At 34.8% G+C, this 21,406-nt stretch overlaps 1 protein-coding gene across 47 annotated transcripts in view; it reads right to left on the reverse strand.

The window, feature by feature from the left end:
- EPB41 (erythrocyte membrane protein band 4.1) overlaps positions 1–21,406 on the reverse strand; it is a 198,063-nt gene that overhangs the window by 26,615 nt on the left and 150,042 nt on the right. For 9 of the 47 annotated variants that reach the window (XR_012031623.1, XM_072827514.1, XM_072827508.1 and 6 more), the window contains 6 exons: positions 19,552–19,608; positions 19,357–19,398; positions 18,328–18,390; positions 13,054–13,230; positions 11,977–12,051; positions 11,147–11,197 (listed from right to left, as the gene is read on the reverse strand). Coding sequence is in view for 36 of the 47 variants with exons in the window: in XM_072827514.1 (XP_072683615.1) it covers positions 11,147–11,197; positions 11,977–12,051; positions 13,054–13,230; positions 18,328–18,390; positions 19,357–19,398; positions 19,552–19,608 (465 nt within the window). In the remaining 11 variants the exon portion in view is untranslated. Of the gene's footprint in view, positions 1–2,346; positions 4,754–5,862; positions 5,954–5,982; positions 9,833–10,223; positions 10,765–11,146; positions 11,198–11,976; positions 12,052–13,053; positions 13,231–18,327; positions 18,391–19,356; positions 19,399–19,551; positions 19,609–21,406 lie in introns of those variants that run through there. The other 38 variants (XR_012031626.1, XM_072827510.1, XM_072827498.1 and 35 more) reach the window with 29 other exon arrangements.

A 21,406-nucleotide genomic window follows, 5' to 3' on the forward strand; every position in this document is an offset into this window, starting at 1 on the left:
GTTTCTACATTCTTCTCTTTAGCAAAACATGGCAAGTTTATGTTTCAGCAAAGAACGGCTTAAATGCCTTGGGGAAAAGCTCTTAAAAAACCAACACGTATGTCTTTATACGGTAATTTAATATCAATATCTGTAATCTTATTCCTATTTTGAAAATTAATTATACTGGTGTTTCCTATGGTTGTATAATAATCAGTAGGAACATCAACCTGGTGATTTAAAAAAAATTTGGTAAAACAAATGCTTTTATATGGGCACTTGCAATAAAAGATAAATCAGATGTGGTAAGAGCTTCTTTTGTAAAAGCCATGTATAAACAGCACATAAAGATGACAAGTCAAGCAGCAATAGCCCATTCTTCAGCCAAAAAAGGAAACGAATGAAGAAAGAACAAAAATCACTAAAAAGAAAATCATTCCCTGGTCCCCCACCGAGCCCCCAAAAGCCTTATAAATAATAGTTTTGGTACACTTTCTGTAGAAAACTCAGGCCAAGTGACAGTTTGAGAAAGGACATTAGAATCACAAGCACTCAGGATGGGGATAAACTAACAACAGAGTAACCATGTGGCTAACAAAAGATGATTTAAAAATTCTCTTTCCTCTCTAGTGTGCCATTCTCTATCTTGCAATACATTTCTCTTCATTCTAAATTTTCTCTTAGCTATATCCACCCCCGCTTTTTTTTAAAAATAAAGTTTGTATGCTATTGGTCCTAGCTAGAAATACATCCTTGTAATGCTCACTAGCTTCTCCACAAAACTTGAGTCATTTTCATGGTTCACTGCTATTCTCTGGCATAGAGAGATTACATCTGAATAAAGGAGCTTACTTAGGAGATGTTGGTCTTTATCAAATTACAGTTGGTAAAACTGCTTATTATAAGAAAATCACTCCATTACGCAGCCTCTCACAAATTCCAGCAAATGAAATTTGCCAATGACAGTTATCCTTCAAACATAGTTATAATTTCCTTAATAGTGCTGTTATTAGATTATCCCCAGAAAAGGTGACTGTAAAAGCAAACAGCTTCGAAATCAGTGCCTGATGCAAAATTTTAACTATTAGGTAATAGAAAATTTTGCCTTAACACTGCACTCACCAGCAAGGACTCCACAGCTCAAATGAGTGTTCTCAAACCTGAATAGAGCTATAGAAGTCAAAGTTTTCAGCAAATATTAAAAGTTATACTAAACATGTCTAGAAGACCAGAAGTCTTTGGTTGGTCAATTTTGTTTCAAGATACTAAGAAGGGCTGAGATAGAGAAATGAAGATGGAAAGGAAGGAATTATAACCAGTACAAAAACTATGATCATTTAGTAGGGAACACAAGTATATTTGGCAGGATTTCTCAGAAGTTCCAATTCCAAAAATGATTAAAGACATAATAAGTACTTAAAAAAAGATTATGCCCCAATTTAATATCTAGAAAATAACATCTTGATTCCACAAAACTAAGTACAACAGGAAACTATTATTAGATATTAAGTAGCTATGTCTTCTCTTCCTGAAAAATCCTATATTTAAAATGGCTTTCCATGTTAACATTTTCAAGAAGTTCCTAAAAAGAACATGGCTTTGAAGAAACTCTTCAAAATTTTTATACTACTCAGACATGGCCACAAAGTACATACTTTGAACTAATAAACAAACCACTTCAAAATGTTGAGTGTTGGTTTTAAGTAGTTACCTGGGTAATACAATAGAATCTAGAACTCTGAGAATAACATTAGAGATAAGGTTTACCCAAGGTAAAGTGAAAGATAAAGTGGTATATACCTTCCGTTAATTCCACATTACAGGAGCACGCTCTCCTCACACCCACATATCCACACCCACTCCATTCTTCACTCTTCACTATTATCACGGTGGCAATACTGGATGGTTAATAACCACTAATTTGTAAAGTGCTTTTCAAAAAAACAAATGACAAACTCAGCATATTAAAAATGCTTCTAACAGATGCAACAATTACTGTTGTTGTAGTGACTGATTAAGATGGTTAGAAAAAAGTTATTTTTAAAACTTGGTATAAATAAGTCAAATGAGTTCCAACTTGATTTTAAAACATTAATATTCTTCTAAGAACTGATTACATGTCAAGGGTATCTCTGCTTTAGGACTGAGCAAAAGACAATTACTGGGACACAGAGAAGAATGAAAATGTGGAAAAATAAGGGAACTCTTCTAGAAACTCTGGCTGTCATTATTTCTTACTGATCCTCTGAAGCAGAGGTTTCTTTTCGTTTTTTTTGTTTGTTTGTTTGTTTTGTTTTGTTTTGTTTTGTAATGAGTATGTACCACATTGCTGGCTCCTATTTCCTTAATGACTACTATCAACCAGAATCAGATTTTCAATAAGATTTATTCGTGATAAATTTACATATTAACAGCAAATAACGTGAGAAAAATATCAAAGAAAACGTTCCAAAAGAGAAGTTCTTAGCAGATTTCTTCAGGCTTAAATATCTTGCTGAACTGCTAAGGGATAAACAATTTATTCAGCCTAGTATCGGAGCTAAAGCATCTTGGACCAGGGAAAGGAAAGGAACATAAGTTTATGGATTTATTAGAAAGCACCTCCCAAAGCTAAACACAGACCAAGGACTCCTTCAGAACACAATCATGTCCATGTCAACTAGGAAGCAAAGACACTTCTGAAAGAATATAAATTTATTTTATTCTGACTTATTGGTAAATACTGCCCCAATAGGCCCTGAATTGGAGCAATTCCTCTTAGGGAAATCTCTTTATTTACAAAGAAGAACTCTTCTAAAATGTTTTCCTTAGATTCCCAACCTTAAATTTATACAATTGCTTGAAAGAGTAAGGTATACTAAAGCTTCCGAGTGAAAAATCATTTCACTTTCTTTACCATGTTTGTTAGATATCTCTAAAACCTGTCTAAAGAAAAGGGGAACTGGAGAATTGTTTCTTTATTCCTTAGGGGGAAATGGAGGCAGACCCTTGAAAACCAACCAAAGGGCCTCACTGAATTCATCACCAAATATGTTAAAAGCACAGTTAACATTGAACAATCTGGAAAACTGACAAAGGCAGGGGTGTTGTGGTGATTACAGGTATGTTAGATTACAGTTCTGGTGCACCCCAACTGCTAAATAAATAGAAATAAATGCCTTGTGTTTTGTTTTCCGTTTCTAGTCATAAACAAGACCAAAAATACTTCAACACTGAATAAAGATGCTAAGGTCACATCTACAGCTTTTCAAACAATACAAAGGCAGAAAGGGTAAATTAACCAGTTCTCTGGTTCTCTAGACCTATATCAGGGGTCAGCAAACTATAGCCAACAGTCCAAATCCAGCCCTCTCCTTGTTTTTGTATTGCTATGAGCTAAGAATGGTTTTACATTTTTAAATGGTTTGGGAAACATAGAATGATATTTAGTGACACATATAAATTATATGAAATTCAAATTTCAGTGTCCATAAATAAAGTGTGATTGGAATACGTTCATGTTCATTTGTTTGTTTATTGTCTATGCTGCTTTCACTATATAAAGGCAAAGTTGAGTGGTTATGACTGTGACCATATGGCCTGCAAAGCCTAAAATATTATCTGGACCTTTATAGAAAAAGTTTCCTAACTCCTGGTCTGTCTGATATACCAAAATCTTGATATCATAAGAGTTTGATACATTTGGTGTCTTTATACCATATGAAACACAAGAAAAAAATGATCAAACTCTTCTCTGCAATGTATTTTAGGTAAGTACAAATTGTCAAATATCAGGTTCCCTTTATGGTATCAGAATAAAATAATTCATCCAAAATGAATTTATACATACAAACAAGCACCCAGTCTCAATAATATCTTCTATATGGAAAATAGTTGATTGTTACCTTTAGTAAATGGATAAGAGCTTTTAACTGATTCAAATTATAAGACATTAATAAGAGAGACTAACATCTACCATAGTAAATTCTTTAAATAAACCACGGACCACATTACAGGATTAATAATAGAGATAGTGGCTTCTGGGCCATATATGGGCTTTTTGGGCTACTTGCAAATACTGATTAGGCATATAGTGATTAATTTGGCACAAATTTGTGTCCCAACAATACGAGAGATTCTATATGAAAAGTTAGTTTATCCATTACCATCTGTGACTGATCATTTCATCCAATTTAACAAATTTTAATTATCTGTTATATATCTGAGATACAAAGGTGATAGACTGGCAAACAAAGATGAATAAAACAAAGCCCCTCACCTTTGAGAATCTCATACTTTTGAGGAGACAGGTACAAGCTAAAAGAGATAGATTAACAGCATTTCAAATCTTTAAAACCACTTTTGCTGGTGGGGATCTAAGCCATAATCAGAATGTTAAACAGAAAGTAAGCTTCCATAAGTTTATCATATCACAATGATATAAATTAAATCACATGAGGGTGCTAAAGTATGTAAAGATTACTCAGTCAGAGAAGGCAAGCAAACTTAGAATGCAGGCTCTTGGCGGTATGCTTCTTCAAAATAGAATAGTGAGTCTGTCTTGTCAACAGATTCTGGGCTACAAGAAGTTTCCAAAGCTACAAAACTATCCCACCTCCACTCTTTTATCTAAAAAAAAAAAAAAAAAAAAAAAAAAAAAAAAAAAAAACCCACTTGCCTGTGTCATTTATGAAGAGGCTTGAGGATTTCCAGGAATTTCAAAATGTTCTTTTTTTAAGAGAGAGGGCAAGCCAATGGGTAAAAACATAAGATGAATAAATCATTGGCAAGCAACCTATGGGCAACAGAGCCAGAAAGAAAAAGAGCTGATAAAACAAAGACAGCTAGAAAAAGAAAGAAGAAATCAGGATAACATGCTAGGAGGAAGACTAGGGCAGATCTGGATATCAGATGGTATGTTATCTGAGGGTAAGAATTATGACTAATGTAATATGAGAGTTACATTTAACTATGTGAAGAGCTTATAATATAGAAGACAGAAAATTCTTCAGAAGGCCTCCATTCAGGAACAAGAAATGAAAACTATAGGGAAACAGATTTTGAGTTAATATAAGAATGATTTATAGGCAAAAATCAGAGCTGTCCAAAGATGTAGTAGGCTGTATCTTGGGAGGCCAGAGACCTATAAATGTCCTATAAATGGTTTTAAATCACAAAATGATACTGTATAGAGAAGTTAAGCGAAGTGAAGAAGAGTTGGATTGGGGGCTTACCCAACCCTAAAATGCTGATAATGCTACCTTTTTTTTTTTTTTTTTTTTTTGATAATGCTACCTTTTTGCATCTCTGCAATACATTGCCCTAATGGGCAATGAATGAATGCTTAGTAGTAAACATGGTTTCCCCTTCATTCTTATTCTCTGTGTTTTATTGAGATGGGATCCTGTCCATATGAAGACTCTTCTTTAAGGAGACAGTAGAAGAGAAAATGAGAGACTAAACTGTACTGTTTAATGATCTGGGGTGGAGGGACCTGAAGAGATCATTGGAACACATGTTTCTCCTGCCCTCTAATCTTTGAAATGTTGGATATATTCTATTATTTACTGCAAACAGGATTCTGACTATGATAAACGGGAAAGCTACCCTCTAAGATATCAATCACAAAAGATTAGAAATGCATTCCTAAAGCATACACTTCCTTAATAATCTGTCACCCACATATTTAGTTAGGCTATGATTGAAGTTATTTAGCTTTTAGCCTATATTTCTGATCTGTGGGAATAATAAACTACTTTTTTCTTCTTTTTGTCTTTCAAGTTCTAGTAGAAGAATTCCATTTATGAAGTAAAATATTCCTTGAATTTGTAATTGTTGATAACAGTCACCTCTGATTTCTTTCTGGTCTAACCTTACATGGTTTCCTTGCTCTAACAGCCATACCTTCTTCTTAAGTGTTGCCGGTGCCCAATCCCGGGTCCACACCACTGTTTGTTTGTTTGTATCATGCTCTGCTGCAGTAAAGAAGGAGATCCTAAGGCATGAGGGGTAACAGAAACAGAAATGAGAGCAGACTCATTGATCTACTATCCACTACAATGTGGAGGAGGCCGATACAGTTATCCCACATGCCATGCATAATGGAGAATAAGAACAAGGATTCGTCTCCATTTCTAGTACCAAAATTACAAACAACAGAGTTAGTTTAAGTGCAATGAAAACAAGCAAAATTTCTTTCTCAGTGTGGTAGAGAATGCTGTAAAGAAGTTTGGGATTTTATAATTTCTGTGAAGAATACAAGGGAAGGAAATTATAGAGAAGTTCTATATATCTTCACTATACTCAATACTCTTGGCAAAAAAATCGCAACAAAATCGGCAACAATGAGAAAGTGTCTCATATTATTTTTTAATTTTCTGTCTTCCTTTTGTTAATATGTGATCATTAGGTAGAGCCCAAGTATAAATTTTGCTTGCTAATGCCTTCTAAAAAAATAACCAAACCTCTAATGCCTAGTATATTCTCCATGCCTATCTGTAGGAAATATGACGAAAGTAACTTAGGAATGTAGGAGACAGTAAACTGGCTTATATCCACAGAAAATTCAGAGAAAAATTTACAACATTTACTAGAAAGAAATGTACTAGGAACTTGGATGACAAGTGGAAATCTAAACCACAGAAAATCCCCAGTCTAATGTTACTCAACAGTCAGTATCTTCCTCTTTCAAAACTTGTATCAGAGATGTAAACAAGTTGTAAACCTGACCCATGTGAACTGAATCTCCTTCATATTCTGTTAGCATAAGGAAATGGCTAAAAGATAGGTCTGAAAGATTGATGCTGGGTTTATTTTCAAGCTTGGTCCACTGGAAGACTACCAAAAGGATAAGATGAGTTTTAAGAGTATGATGAATTTGGAAAGACATTTTGACCTTCAGTAGTTTTAAGTGCCTGGTCAAATACCAGTAACAAGTAGATGCAAATCAATACAACTATTTCACAGCTTGCTTTCATATGAAAAATTCCAAGAAATTAATGTCTGTTTTTAAGTGTTTGTCTTCCCAGTCCCCAAAAGACCAAGAAACGAACAACCAAAGCTTCTAATTCCTGGAATACCTTATAGATTTATTCTCATGAGGTAGGTTTGTCTCTATGTTCCTAGGTGAAAATCTGGGCACCAAGTAGTTAAGTGAACTTCTTAGAGTCACCCTAGAAATGATTAATAGCAAAACCAAGGCAAAAAAAACCCCAAGACTTTTTACTGGTCTGTATTGATACCTTTAGTCGAAATTGTTTTTTTACTTATCCACTGGCCATTCAGAAGCTGAACCAGGATAAAACCAACACACAGTTATTTGGATCTGTCTCTGGTGTTCAGAATGGAATGAGATGTGAGAAGAAAACTAAGACAATTTACAGCTTTGTTACAAATATCAGCAGTATTAATGTTAGTTAATACAAAGCTATAATGTCTACTATTTTTCCTCTGATAGTTGTGATGGGTATATCTTTTGAACCTGCGCTGATCAGATTAACCCAATACAAAGACTTGGCCCTTCTGCTCTCAACCATTCTTACCCTAAATAAAACAAAGGGCCTCTTCTTTAACTTACATCAGTAAGGATCTCTGAGGATTCCTGCTCTACTTCCAAAAACTGAAAAATATTATTGGCTTATTGTAGACTTTTAACGGACTCAGAATAACTCTAATACAAAGCAGAACAAAATCTAAGGTGAAATTTACAATAATTAATAAAAAGCTGTTACCAGGATGAAAACTGGAAATATAATCATAAACAGTTATAAAAGTATCAATAAAATTCTGATTATTTCCTTTTCAGTTCCTTGAAAAAATTTTAAAACCCTAAACAATATTATAGTTTTGTTATTCCATAAGGAAAGCTCTTGCATTTCTATTTCAAAGATAAAGGGGAGTACTTATGATGATCACTCTCTGTATCAGAGGACAGCTTTGCAACGTGTCAGGCTGATTGAGGTCTCTCTCTTCTTATTATGAGTAAATCAAGAAATATGCTTAGTTACAAAATATTTGTTATAAACAGACATAGCCTGCGACATGAAAGATACACACCCATAACAGATTTTAAAATTTAACCCACTCCTTACTTTTTTTCCCATTTTGGGGGAAAGCCTATAATGACAGAATAGCAGTTTTCAGGAAATACCAGATAATTATTTCTACATGTCTCCAGAGAAAAATAGAATAGTGGTGGGCGTTGAAGGACAAAAGATTCTTGGCATTAGTGTTCTCTCTCTCTCTCTTTTTTTCTTTTTTTTGCTGTAAGAAGCCATCATCTTAAAAAAAAAGTCTTAAAGTTTCATCAACTAAAAAGTGTTGAGAAGTAAAACAGAGTGCAAAAATCTGTTTGATAACCTCATGGACTCAGATTTCAAAACAAATATTTGAGACAACATTAACCAAATCATCCATATTGGTACATTCAAGTGCCACAGAAAGTAAGCTACATGCAAGATGTGATTAATACCGAGGTAAATAATAACAGGTTAGGCATCTGAGTTGTGTTGTGAAGACAGAGCACACTCATATGTACTTCAGGGAAGCCTTAAAAATCAACATGCAAACACAGGGACACATACTTGTCACAACAGAACTTTAGGTCAACAAGGCTATCAATGAAAAACAATTGGTTTCAACACAAATGTAAGAATAAACAGGTATGAAGTCAATCAGGAAAACAGAATATATCGATATATATTTTAAGCTTATGATAATGGCTAAATATTGCTTCTAGCAATATAATTACTTAAGTCATAAAGAAGTAACACAGTATTACTTCAGAGAAGGGTATATTTATGTACAGATCTTGAATTAATTTGTATTTCAGGACTTTTAAAGATGGGTACAGTGGTCTGGGAATTCAGCCCTGGCTAGAGACTAAGGGGGCACCAGCACCATTTTCCTTAAACCAACAACATTCTACTTATGAAAAGTTGGAGTTTAACCTTTGCAGGTCCCCTTCTATACACCAGGCAGGATAAAGGTGTTTTTCCATGTACATCTCAGAAATACACATAAGAAGGCCACAGAAGTCAAAAGCCCTTTTCCAAAAAAGGCCTTTGTATATATACTAATTTGATATCTCAAGAAAAGGAGTGTTTATGGATTCATAGATTAAAATGTAACATTTTAAGGCTTTTGAAAAATTAGCAAGTTGAATTTTTTTTTCTTTAACTACAGAGCCTATACCACACAAATGACTATAGATTACGAAATATTTCATCAAATGTTTTCTACAGAGTATCCTGCTTTGTATGTTAAAACTGGAGAGAAGGACACAACAAGAGTAAACAATAAGAACATGCAGGATAAAAAGAGTTAAAGCTTTTGGGGAAAGTACTAACTGTCGTACACTTAAATCTGATTTGCCTCAACTTGCTAAATGTCAGTGAGGAAAGCTGGCTTGGGCAATCCATCCCTACTCCTTTGTACCCCACAATACATATTCTACAAAGAGTAACATTTTATTGACAGAAAAATGAACACAAAGAGCTCCCCTAGGACAGTGAACTATCAAGATCAGAGGGTATCATACAGGAGATAACACAGCAGAAGTAAATGACAAAAGTTCAATGGTTTTAATCTTGACATTTCAGATGAGCACCCTGTTTTCCAATCACAGAAAGACCAACCACCAAACAGCCAACACAAGAATCACGAGAAAAGACATCATAAAAGGAATACGAGGAGATGGAAAAGTACTAGAGTAGAGGTGGCACTTTTTGAGAGACTTGTGATCCTCGGGGATTGGAATAGAAACCTTGGGAGGAATTTCTTCATTGTCTTGCTGGGGCAAGGCTCTCTCAGCAGATCTCTCTTTCCTTTTAATTTTCTCTTCATCCTGCACTAACAGAGCACGTTCCTGTGTCTGCTTTCATGGTAGAAGATCAAGAAAGACAGAGAAAGATGAACAAAATGACAGATGGAAAAATGCTCAAAAATGATACTTGGGGATGTGCAAAGGATTTGGGAAGATCTTTTTGGACACTTTTTTTTTTTTTTTTTTTGGACACTCTTTATCTTACTTTACTTTGGCAATTTATCCCAGCGAAGTTTCTATAACACAGTAGGGTATTCAATAGATAATTTTTTGAGTGAATGAACATTAGAAGTCCTGAAAGTTCAAGAAATTACTTGACTTCCTTAGTTATAGTATTTGTTCTTCCTTCAAGGAGACTCACAGATTAATTTTAGGTCATTTTTCATTGTTTTAGTGCTGCCAATTTTTCTTAGATCACTTGGGCAAAACCAATAATGAAGCATTCTTCTCACCATCAGAAAAGTTATTTTATTACAAATAGAAGGCAGAATATAAAACATTATCCTCATATCCTTTCACATAGACTTAAAAAACTTCAACAGTTCATTCAGTACGGCAATTAGCTTTTGCTCAAGGGAATAAAAATCTTAATCCCATACATTTTAAAGTTTGCAAAAGAAAAACAAGAGTATAAAAGTTTATATGTGCCTCCAAGGTCTATCAAAAACAAAGCCCACCCCCATCTCAACAACTGTAAACTCCCTCCCTCTTGCAGAATCATGATTAAAAATAATAGCAGTTAACAACCATCATGAAGGCTTATATATCACATTAAAGCAAGTACTTTTAACACTTTTAAGTGTTCCCCCTCCCCCAATTTCCATGCTCTGCCATTTAGTCAGGACAGATGTTATCTATGAAAGGAAAAACTTGGCTCTAAGTTCTCTCAGTTGGGCCAGCCTTCTCTGGTCAGTTTGGTATTTCAATACAGGTTCTTTGCACACCCCTAAGTGATATGTATCAGGGAGAAAGTAGCTGGGGGACTGGTCAGCAAAAAAGAAAAAAGGAAAAGAAAGGATGCAAAATTATAATGATTTTTAAAAGAATATAAAGAGGGAGAAGAAAGACAACATAAAAAGAATAGGGTACAATTAAATTAATTTTCTCTCTGAATACATATTTACATCTTCATGCAGCTTTTCAACCAGCCATGCGCCGAAATAAGCAAATTGAAAGCTGCAAAAGCTGCAGCAGTGGAAATGTTATGTGTTAGGTCAAAAGGCAGTGGGGTGTGAATTTACTAGTAGAGCCAAAAGAAAAAAAAATTACACAGCAGCTGCTGTTCAGTTCTGGGGGATTATCTGCTTAGTGCCATGACAGGAGCAAATTTAGATTGAGAAGCACAAGTCATAATGGCAGCTTTACCTCTGGCCCACCAACCTTTCTTTCCGAGGGAAGGACAGAGGTTTTCTTCACCTGGTCATACACAAATTATATAAAATTCAGTAGCCTTGCAATACAACAACAATGCTGCCAAAGACGGAAGAGGTATCCCCAGGGAACAGAAATATTGCCCTAATTATTAAAGAAAAAGTAAGATATGCCAGAAAGTGGAGTTATCCTATATAAATGGTTATCAGAGTACAGTTCTTATTCATTCTGTTATTCACTTAGAGGAGTAATATACATAAGCATAGAGCTAAAGTAGCTCAAATATTCCCCACTAATCTAATTTATAAAAAGTCCTTTCTTCAAAGTCTACAGGATGACATACCCATTTCCAACCAGCCTTGAGATGATTTTTGGAAGGTTTCTATTAAGATATAAGATATTTTTCTGGAAATGGAGACTGACTCAAATTTACCAAACTTCATCCAAGAGAGTATTAAGTTACTTTTTCAAAGTAATAGAGCACCTTTTATTACTTCCACAGAGTCAAAAAGAAAACTTCTAGAAAATATGCAGTTACGGTTTACAGAGAGGGTTAACCAGGCAAGACAGCAACAAGGCATTTCTCCTGGAGTTTAGATTTACAGAAAGCAAAGTCACTGTCTCAGTTTAGGGTATATTATCTATATTTAGAATACAAAAGTGATGTCCATTTACCTCAGGGAATGGAGGCTGACAGGACAGTGAATAAGATTGCATCCTATCACCTGTGGTAACTAGCAAAAATGAACTATTGGGGTTTAATCAAGATAAAAAAGCTTCTGTACAGCAAAATGAACAGTCAACAAAACTAAAAGATAACCTACAGCATTCAGGAATTCTCCAGTCTTACTTGGTGAAACTGGTTCGATTGTACTGGGAGAATTCTTAGCCATTTTCAACTGCATTTTGAAAAATAGAAAAAGTACCCTTTGTGAGACAACTTTTATCATCTTCTCCAGTTCCAGAAACTAAACAAAGTTGGATAATATACCATGAATTCTGAATATAAAAACAAGTTTAAGTTATTAAGACAATACTACCTTTCTTAATTAGAATTGCAATTGCTATTGGTAAAAACCAGGCATATAATTTTTAAAAATATTATAATCACTCATTAAATCATTATGACTACTCATATAAATATTAACCTGTATAAGCTAAAGATTAAGTAAAGAATTTTTAGATATATGCTTAAGGTAACTTTAAAAATATTCCATCACACAGATTCATTTAGTCAAAGGTAGGATTTCTACAATAGGTAATGACAACAATACAGAAAGAGCAGCCTCTGAAAGGTATCTCCGAATTCTTCTAATTGTGACTACCTTACAAAACAACATGTTAAAAGTTTGATGCTACTCATAAAGATGAGTCGTCAACGATTTTTCTAAAATTGAAATGAAATCATTAATATGTGATGGTTTGCACTCTCTGACTTAGAGGCCTTCTTAGTTTATTATATAACTGTGGTCAACCATTCCAGACATTTCTAAGTTGTGCAAATGTTCAAATAAAGTTAAAAAAAAATGTTTATCCTGTTCCTGTTTTGACCTTACTAAATTTAGTAAACTCTCTGGTCCTTGGAGGCACAGTTTGAACATAAAGTTCTGCTGGCTTATGGTCAATTTGTAAACACACATTAGCCAGAAGGAGGCAGTTCTCAAGAGCTCAGTCATCTAATGGTAGCTCTAAATGGCTCCTCTAATTTGACTGGGTAGCCCACATGACTTAAAAAAACAAGTGTTTGATTATGAATGCCTTAAAGTTGCAATGAACTGGTGAGGAACCAAAGCTAAATTTCAGCTCTAAACTTCCTTATTTTACTTATATACAGAACATTAATATACAGTAACACCTCTTTCATTCATTCTCACAAGTGGTCACATGGACAAAGTACTCACTCCTTCTCCTGTGGGAAGCTGCCCATTGATGTTAAGTGTTCGGAATGGGGAGTGAGTGGATAAGCGTTTATCCCACTCACTAGGCCGTGGTTCTGGTACAGATTCCATGAAGTTCTTTTTCAGCTCACTGATGCTGGCATGATGCTTTTTTATCTCTTCTTGACTTTTGTCTAAATCCTATAGTTGAAAGGACAAAAATGCAGAATAATAAATACTCAGAGAAAAAACACATCAAGAGAAGGCCACCAGACTATGGGCACTGGTAGAAAACACACCACATCCAGGGCAGATGTTACTAATCCATAAATTGCATTCAAATTTTAAATATACGACATGGCATATTTGCTTGTTTTTTTTTCCTTTTCTTTTCTTTTCCTTTCTTTTCTTTTTTAATGAAGTGCTTTTCTTGGAAGCAGTGAGGCATCTAACCCCACAGCCCTTAGTGGTTATGTAACCCATCAACCTCACTCCCTAATTTTCCAACTTTTCTTCTCATTATGACAGTGCTAGATCTCAAACTCCTCATCCCAAGAGGGTAATCTCACAGCTCAATTAGTCTCAGCTTAATATGAACTGATTGAGGCTCAGCTCAGGCAGGATGGAGACAGCAATAGATAAGGAGCAACTGTTCAACAAAGGACGTGATAAAAGATGCAACTGCCACCACTGGCTGCTTTGCTTTGGTGAGTTGCAATCATACAGCATCTCTCTATTTCTACTTGGAGATAGTTTTGCTTCCCTATTATTAGGTGGCTATTACTGGTTTTGATAAACAGGAATAGCCCTTTCTTGTTGTAAGAATTTATTACTAGAATTCCTGGCTCAAGCCTTGAGAGCAAATTGTTACTACCTATGAAAAATGACTCCGATATGCAATATAATGTTTTTTTTTTTTCCTTTACCAATACTACTAATGCAAACTAAAAGCCTTATGCCTTCTGGGACTTCTAGGTAGCTCTCAGGTGGTTAAGTGTCTGCCTTGGGCTCAGGTCATGAGATCCCAGGGTCCTAGATCCAGCTAGCATTGAGCCCTGAGGCTCCCCGCTCAGTGTGGGTCTGCCTCTCCCTCTCCCTCTCCCTCTATGCTCAATCTCTTTCAAGTAAATAAATAAAATCTTTAAAAACAAATAAAAGCCTTATGCCTTCCAACAGCTTCTGACAGCTTTACTTCATCCCTTAGTATAATTCAAAATAGGGATCTTCTTCCAGTAACTTTCAATGGATTGGAAGCGATTTAACAAGAATTCATCACTTTATATATCTCTTGGACAATTTATAATTTCAACTGTTCCAGCGGATTTGGATACTGGACAACTAGGTTCAAGCTCTTAAACGGGATATTCCAGGGAGAAAGGATCAAAACTAAGGTTAATAAAGCTAGAAATAATATTCAGGTTTATATAACAGTAGACATATAAAACTTTCAAAAGGTAGATCTGGCCAGAAATAAATAGGAAATACAATTTAAAGACAAAAACTGAAATGTTCTTTGTCCAACATACTTCTCCAAAAAAGCTCAGAATATCTGTGCTTGAAATCAAAATATGTGGGAGCCTGTCACTTGATGACTGCTAAAAATTCTGTGTTTATTATATATCATGGCAGCTCTGTATCCAAGAAAAGCACAATATTAAACATATCTTTTAATATGCTGTGTAAATTTTGGGATTAGTCTTTCTTTTCTTTTCTTTCTCTGTGGGAAACCACCACATTTTGGGAAAAAAAAAACCTGGAACTCATTTAAATAAAAATTTGTTTGAAAAATTTTTCTGGAGCAAAGTATGCTTCAAGTAAATAAAATTTTTTTCAAAATCAATGTCAAAGGGAAATGGCATAGGAAAAAGTATTAGTGAGACACATGACATAATTTTGATTCTGGAAATATTCATTCAGAAAATTCATTTATTAGTCCATTATTTTTATTTTTACAAGACTAAACCATGTATATTTGCTTTGAGATCAAAGAAAAAACTAACCCAAAAAGGGCAATCCTGTAGCTTCCACATAAAAGTACCTCTTGCTTGTTGGGGTGAAATGTGAGTATAGCCCATGAATATGGGCTTTACCATGGGGAAACAACAGTGTGCACTTTTATTCTAGCTGAAAGCAAGAAAAGCATGTTTATTAGCTTTAAAAAAGCGTGAACAAGCTTGGTAAAAGACTCAGTGTAAGCTGAACAACTGAGACCCACAAGGCATGTAAGGCTCCACGACCCAGCTCCTAATTGGAAATTAAATCTGTTTGGTCCAAGAACAATTTAACACATTTGGGAGAGTTACAAATATGAATGGTGCAAAACAAAAATGAACAAGAGATGCTATGGCAAATCCATAACTCTCTGGGTTAGCCTCTTAATATGAGAGTAGTAATTTGTTACTTTTCTGGCCTAGCTTTTGATTGGCTTGGAACCTGAGAAAATAAACATTTCAATAAAATCAATAGCTTCTGAAGGAGCTTTCTCCATCCTTCTTAGCTGGCTCTGTTAGAAACCTGTGGGGGCACAGAGTAAAATTAAGATCTCAAAGGGACCTGTTCCAAATAGAATTTGTCATAGACACTTGCTACAGGTTCTCTCTGGGAGATGGAGGAGGAGGCGGTAGATCTAAAAATGAACTCGACCTTATTTGGCCAGAACAAAGCATTAGTGGGGGTGGGGTAGGAGAGATACTTTAAAAAAAAAAAAAAAAAAACCCCGCTAGAGTGACAGATAATTTGGGAGAACATCCTTTGGGGGGGAAGAGGGGAGAATTTTTTTTTTTTTTTTTTTTTTTTTTTTTTACCATAACTAGAGAATGATGGCTAGCCAAATTACTTTGGCTGTTTTTAGGGTAGATACTTTTTAATGTTTATCATCTTATAATTTTAGCAGCAGCCAAACCAAACCATTAAATATAAAATGTTCTCAAAATGTAGTTAGTAGTTTTAATTTTCAAGCACACACTTATTTAGAAATCTCCTCTTGTGGCTATCAGTGAAATGCTGGGAGAAAAAACACATCACACACAGGGACTCTGTGAGTCTCAGAAGCCATAACACACCTCATTGAACAAATGACAAATATATGATTGGTACTGCAGGTTCCAGTCAAGAGGAAGCACTAAAGATGGACCAGTGAAGAAAAAGGCATGTTTGGGTTTGGGAGATGTTACATTGCCAAGGAAGACATCAACTGACATCCATAATTCTTCTGAATACCAGAAGCAGAATCATTTACGTCTAGTTTCAGTTATGGGCTAAAGCAGAGATCTAGTTGCTGAGTTTGAAATATCCTAGAGTCCAGCCTTAAAAAATCCTCATGTTGGGACACCTGGGTGGCTCAGCGGTTGAGTGTCTGCCTTTAGCTTAGGGCGTGATCCCAGGGTCTGGGGATCAAGTCCCATATCGGGATTCCTGCAAGGAGCCTGCTTCCCCCTCTGTCTATGTCTCTGCCTCTCTCTCATGAATAAATAAAATCTAAAAACAAAACAAAACAAAACAAAACAAAACAAAAAAACAACCAAAAACCCTCATGTTGTGTGAGGTAACTGTATATAAGGCATTTGGTATTGTGCCCATTGCACAGTATATGATTCATAAAGGCTGGCCATAAATTCTGTTACTTTTATTAAAGTACCTTATGTATAGCAAGCATTCAGAATATGTGTTTTTTTTTTTCAAAGTATGTGTTTTGACAAAAAATAAGACAAGGTTAAGTAACCATTAGAGGCGATTATATTAAACCAGAGATCTACCTAAAAGTTTCTTCAAATTTCCAGTTTAATAATATTTAGCACATTTCTTATATGTTCATCTTTCAGGTCTCAGCTAATATGCTATCTCTCCAGAGAGAATTTCCCTGTCCATCTTATTCAGAATAGATCTTTCTTAAAGCACAGCATACAGTTTATTTCCTTCTTACCTTCTAAAAGAACCTGAAATCATTTATTGCTATTTGTTTTTTTCTCCTCCCTACTTTTACACATTGTTAAGTTTCCTGAAGGCAAAAACAATGTTTATCATCTTCCTCTACATTTATATTTCCTTCAAATTTTAGTTAAATCCCCAGAATCAGAGTTATACTCATTTCTTTTGGCTCTGTCTTGAGCAAAAGTAAGATAATTTGGTCAACTTTTATATAAGAGTCTTTGTGAGGGGGATCCCTGGGTGGCGCAGCGGTTTAGCGCCTGCCTTTGGCCCAGGGCGCCATCCTGGAGACCCGGGATCGAATCCCACGTCGGGCTCCCGGTGCATGGAGCCTGCTTCTCCCTCTGCCTATGTCTCTGCCTCTCTCTCTCTCTCTGTGTGTGTGACTATCATAAATAAATAAAAATTTAAAAAATTAAAGAAAAAAGAGTCTTTGTGAGGTGTAAACTAATGTAGCCTCAGTGTTTTCCACACAGATAACTCCGTGTTCTTCATTTTTTTTCCTTATAGAGTTCCCCGAGTCTTCTAATTAGTTTTATATTTCCCCATCCAATGTGGAGCTCCAAACTAGATAAGTATACTAATATAATATAAGCCTGGTAAAATTCTCATCACTGTTGAGTAGTGAGAAAATGACCTCACAATTCCAATAGTAGACAGTATGTTGCTATTTCTGAATGGAATAAGTATAGTTTAATAGAGGTAGATAGACCTTAACTGAAATCCTAGCTTTACTAATTTACTGGCTTTGTGACCAAAAGGAAATTAATTTTCTCTAAGGCTCAATTTTCTTGTCTTTAAAATAATAATCTTATGCCCACAGACCTATTTTCGTATTAAACTATCTTATATCATACTAACTACTGATTAAATATCAGGTCGCCTCTTTCCTTCCTGTATCTTTTTTTTTCCTGACCATCCTGTCATTTTCTAGTATCCCCAATATTTTAAGTCCATTTTGATTGTGATCATTTCTCCTACTTTTCCACACTTTATCAGTTCAAAAGATGAAAAAAATGGTACAAATTTGATGCTTGGGACATATAATAGGAGTTTATACTCTTGGAAAATTCACGGATTTTAAACAGTGATGTAGAATTTTCTCCAAGTGATAAACAATGGAACCACAAAAGGCAGGGGATAGTTCCAATCATATATTTTTTAGATAAGTATGACAGATGGAAACTAAAGAGTCAGAAGGAGAGATGGTTGCGTATCTTCATATTTACCAACATGCAAAAGCATTTTGAACCTAAAATTCTCTCATGCAATGGCATGCAAAACCAAACGCAGCATAAAGAAAGGGCAATCAGCAAAGAATGCAGAAGGTTATAGGCAACCAACTGAAATAAGCTTCAAGTTCATACAAACCTCCAACATTAAATTGCTATGTCTGATATAAATGTTTTCACCATCTAGTCTCTCTCTCTTTTTCTGTGAAAATGAAAGAGGGAAAAACAGAAAAGCATAAAAAATTAAAATGTTGTTCTTGCGGGAAAAAACTGCAAATTGGCAAACTAAAAAAATTAAATGTCCACAGCGCAGCATATGCCAACATGAAATGGTCACAAAACTACAAGGACACACACAAAACACATTACCACTAGAAAACGGATGACCCTGTTTATGAATGATGGAGGAAAGTGATGATCTTATTTAAATAGACAGTGCTCCCGGCTTCATTGGCTTCTTTACGTAATAAGCTATCTTATTTCATTTTTGAAATTGAGCTGTTTGGGGGTTACCTTAAAATACAATACTTTAAGAAGCTTTGAAATTCCATGTTTCATGGCACAGAGAAGTGCTTTAAAACATTTACCTTTTTGAAACATATTTCATACTTAGTAATAACACAGTAGGTGTATCTCTAATACCTTTCGTAAGAAAGATCTAAGGTATGGTACGTTATACATGAGTAGAGTCAACATTCTCTTCAGTAAGAACTGATATAGCCCACTCTACAGTTGGGAAGAACAGGCACAGAGCAGCAAAACACATAGTTATGAACAATACCAGGAGTTGCTGCTATGATGGTTTCCATAGTAAGTATTTTTCAAAAATTGTCAGTGATTCCAAGAATATTGTGCCACTGAAATATTTCTTATAAAGTTTAAATATGAAGGATTGGTTTGGTCTTCACCAATTTCATTGTGTTTGAAAAGATATTTTCCTACTGGGAAGTTTATTTTAATGAAAAATTTCAACAAATAGTATAGGATTATAATTTCTTTTGGTATACATATGCAAATATATATATACACAAATATATATCTATTATTTGAAAGTAATTTCTGATTAAGAGAAATCAATGAAAAGAATGGATCACTGTCTTTTTAATGCACTGTAGAAGTCAGCATGGGTGACAGTAATGTGGTTTTGTGAAAGTGAAAAATGGCTGACCTTCCTCATTCTTATCAGATCTTCAGTTTTTTCTGCAAGCTTCTGTTTTGCCATTATTTAAAAAAAAAAAGGAAAAATGATAAAATATTGGCTCATTGAACCTTTATTTTATAATATTTTTTAAGGAAAGGGAATTGGGGAGAAGAAAAAATTGAGAGGGAGGAGAAAAGGAACAAGTGGCCTGTTGGCACAAACCTGTGTTTGGTCACCATTTGAGGTAGGTACTGTGACCTCGATGTGGGTTTTTTCCACCTACATTTAAGAAATAGAGTGGCAAAAACATTTTAGATTAGTAGATTTCTATGAATAGTATTATTTCCAAGTAAGCCACATCTTTAAGCTGGCAAAATGAGCTGATATGTAATCAACATGATGCAGTCTTAGGGGGGTATTACAGGAAAGGACGTTACTCTCAACAGTAATCTGTTAGTTCACCATCGTATTTTCAAGGCTGAAGAGGTAATATAGACAGCCAAATTATTATAAAAGAAAATTAAGATAATTATTCTACTGATGAAGAAAACATATTTATACTTATTCATAAAAAAGTACTTATACAAAGAATAATTTGGGCTTAAATAAGGCATGTGTTTTTGCTTTGGCTTTTTTTTATGATCTGGAAGTACTTTAACATTTAAAAACAAATTTACAAATGAAGATATCAAGGTATGACATACATGACAGAAACAAAATCTTTACAGTTAAAGCACAGATATAATAAACCACATATGACATAAAGCAGGTAAATACAAAAAAAATTTGTTAGTTGATCAATATATTTAAGGAGGCAATTTAACTCTTGAGTTTATTAGACAACAAAACATCAAAATAAACTCAATCCAAATTGTTACTGATGCATGCAATTACTTCCAAGGCTGATTTATAAATAAGCACACATAGGGCTCAGTTGCAACATTCAACACTCTGTCATCTCCTCTCCAGGGAGCTGGAGCCCATGTGTTTGGTGGATGAACAAGATTTGTCCTTAATAGTAGGAAGAGAAAAACTAAGGCCTCCTGTCTAGCTTCAAAATACCTTTAGTAATAGTCATTTTATATACCCAAAATAGAGTAAGTATAAATTTAAAAAACCCAAACAGACCATTAAGAGGAAGCATTTTAGAGTCAGCAATGCCTAAAGCAGTAGGTATTTCAAAATTAGAAAACTTTTGATTAAGGATCAAATCAACCACTTTGTATCATTAACTTCTTTATAGAACCTAACCAATCTGTGGTTTTGACACATTCTTTTTAATCACACTTGGCAGCATTACCTTGGAGTACAATATCACTGCGCTGTTTTCCCCAGGACAGAATGTAGAGAACATAACACCAAACTTTGCAATACTGTTAAATCATAAGCACATCCAGCGATAGTACTTTTAACAACCAGGATAACTGACAATTTGGGTCATTTCCTCTATGAATCCTGTTAACATTAGCTGTGTGGTCATTAGCAAGTTATTTCACCTCTCTGAGTTTAAGTTTGTTATTGATAAAGTGAAGATAATATATCCATAGAGTTGTGAATGTTTAGCAAATGGTAGTTTAAAATAATTACTTGTTTCAGTGAATAATGACCTTTTGCTTTTTTCTATCAGCAAGAAATTGAGAGCCTCTAATTCAGTCTAAGAGTGGAGGCCAAGTAGTAAAAGTAGTCATGCCTCTTCAGAGAACATTAAATGAGATAATGGTGTACACAGGGGAAGAATATTATTCCACACCTGCAAAACAGGTCTTGTTAAATGACTCAAGATGCCAAAAAGCTACCTCTATCTGGCACCAAATTCATGTTAGATAATGAAATTTACAAAGTTACAAGGTTATTTTATTACTACTCTTGCTTTATATAATACCTATTGCTTCAGGTAAATTCCATAATTATTTTCTATTGCTACAAATAAAATCAACTCAGAGTCACCCTTAATTCTGTCACTACTATTACAGTAATGGAAGGTTTTCAGAGGTAGTTTTCAGGCTGATCTCTACACGAGTATCTCAAAACATATACTTACACAGAATTAACTGGCAAGGAAACCACCTACTGGCAC

Source organism: Canis lupus, chromosome 5 (assembly GCF_048164855.1).
Source record: "Canis lupus baileyi chromosome 5, mCanLup2.hap1, whole genome shotgun sequence".
Lineage (NCBI taxonomy): Eukaryota > Metazoa > Chordata > Mammalia > Carnivora > Canidae > Canis > Canis lupus.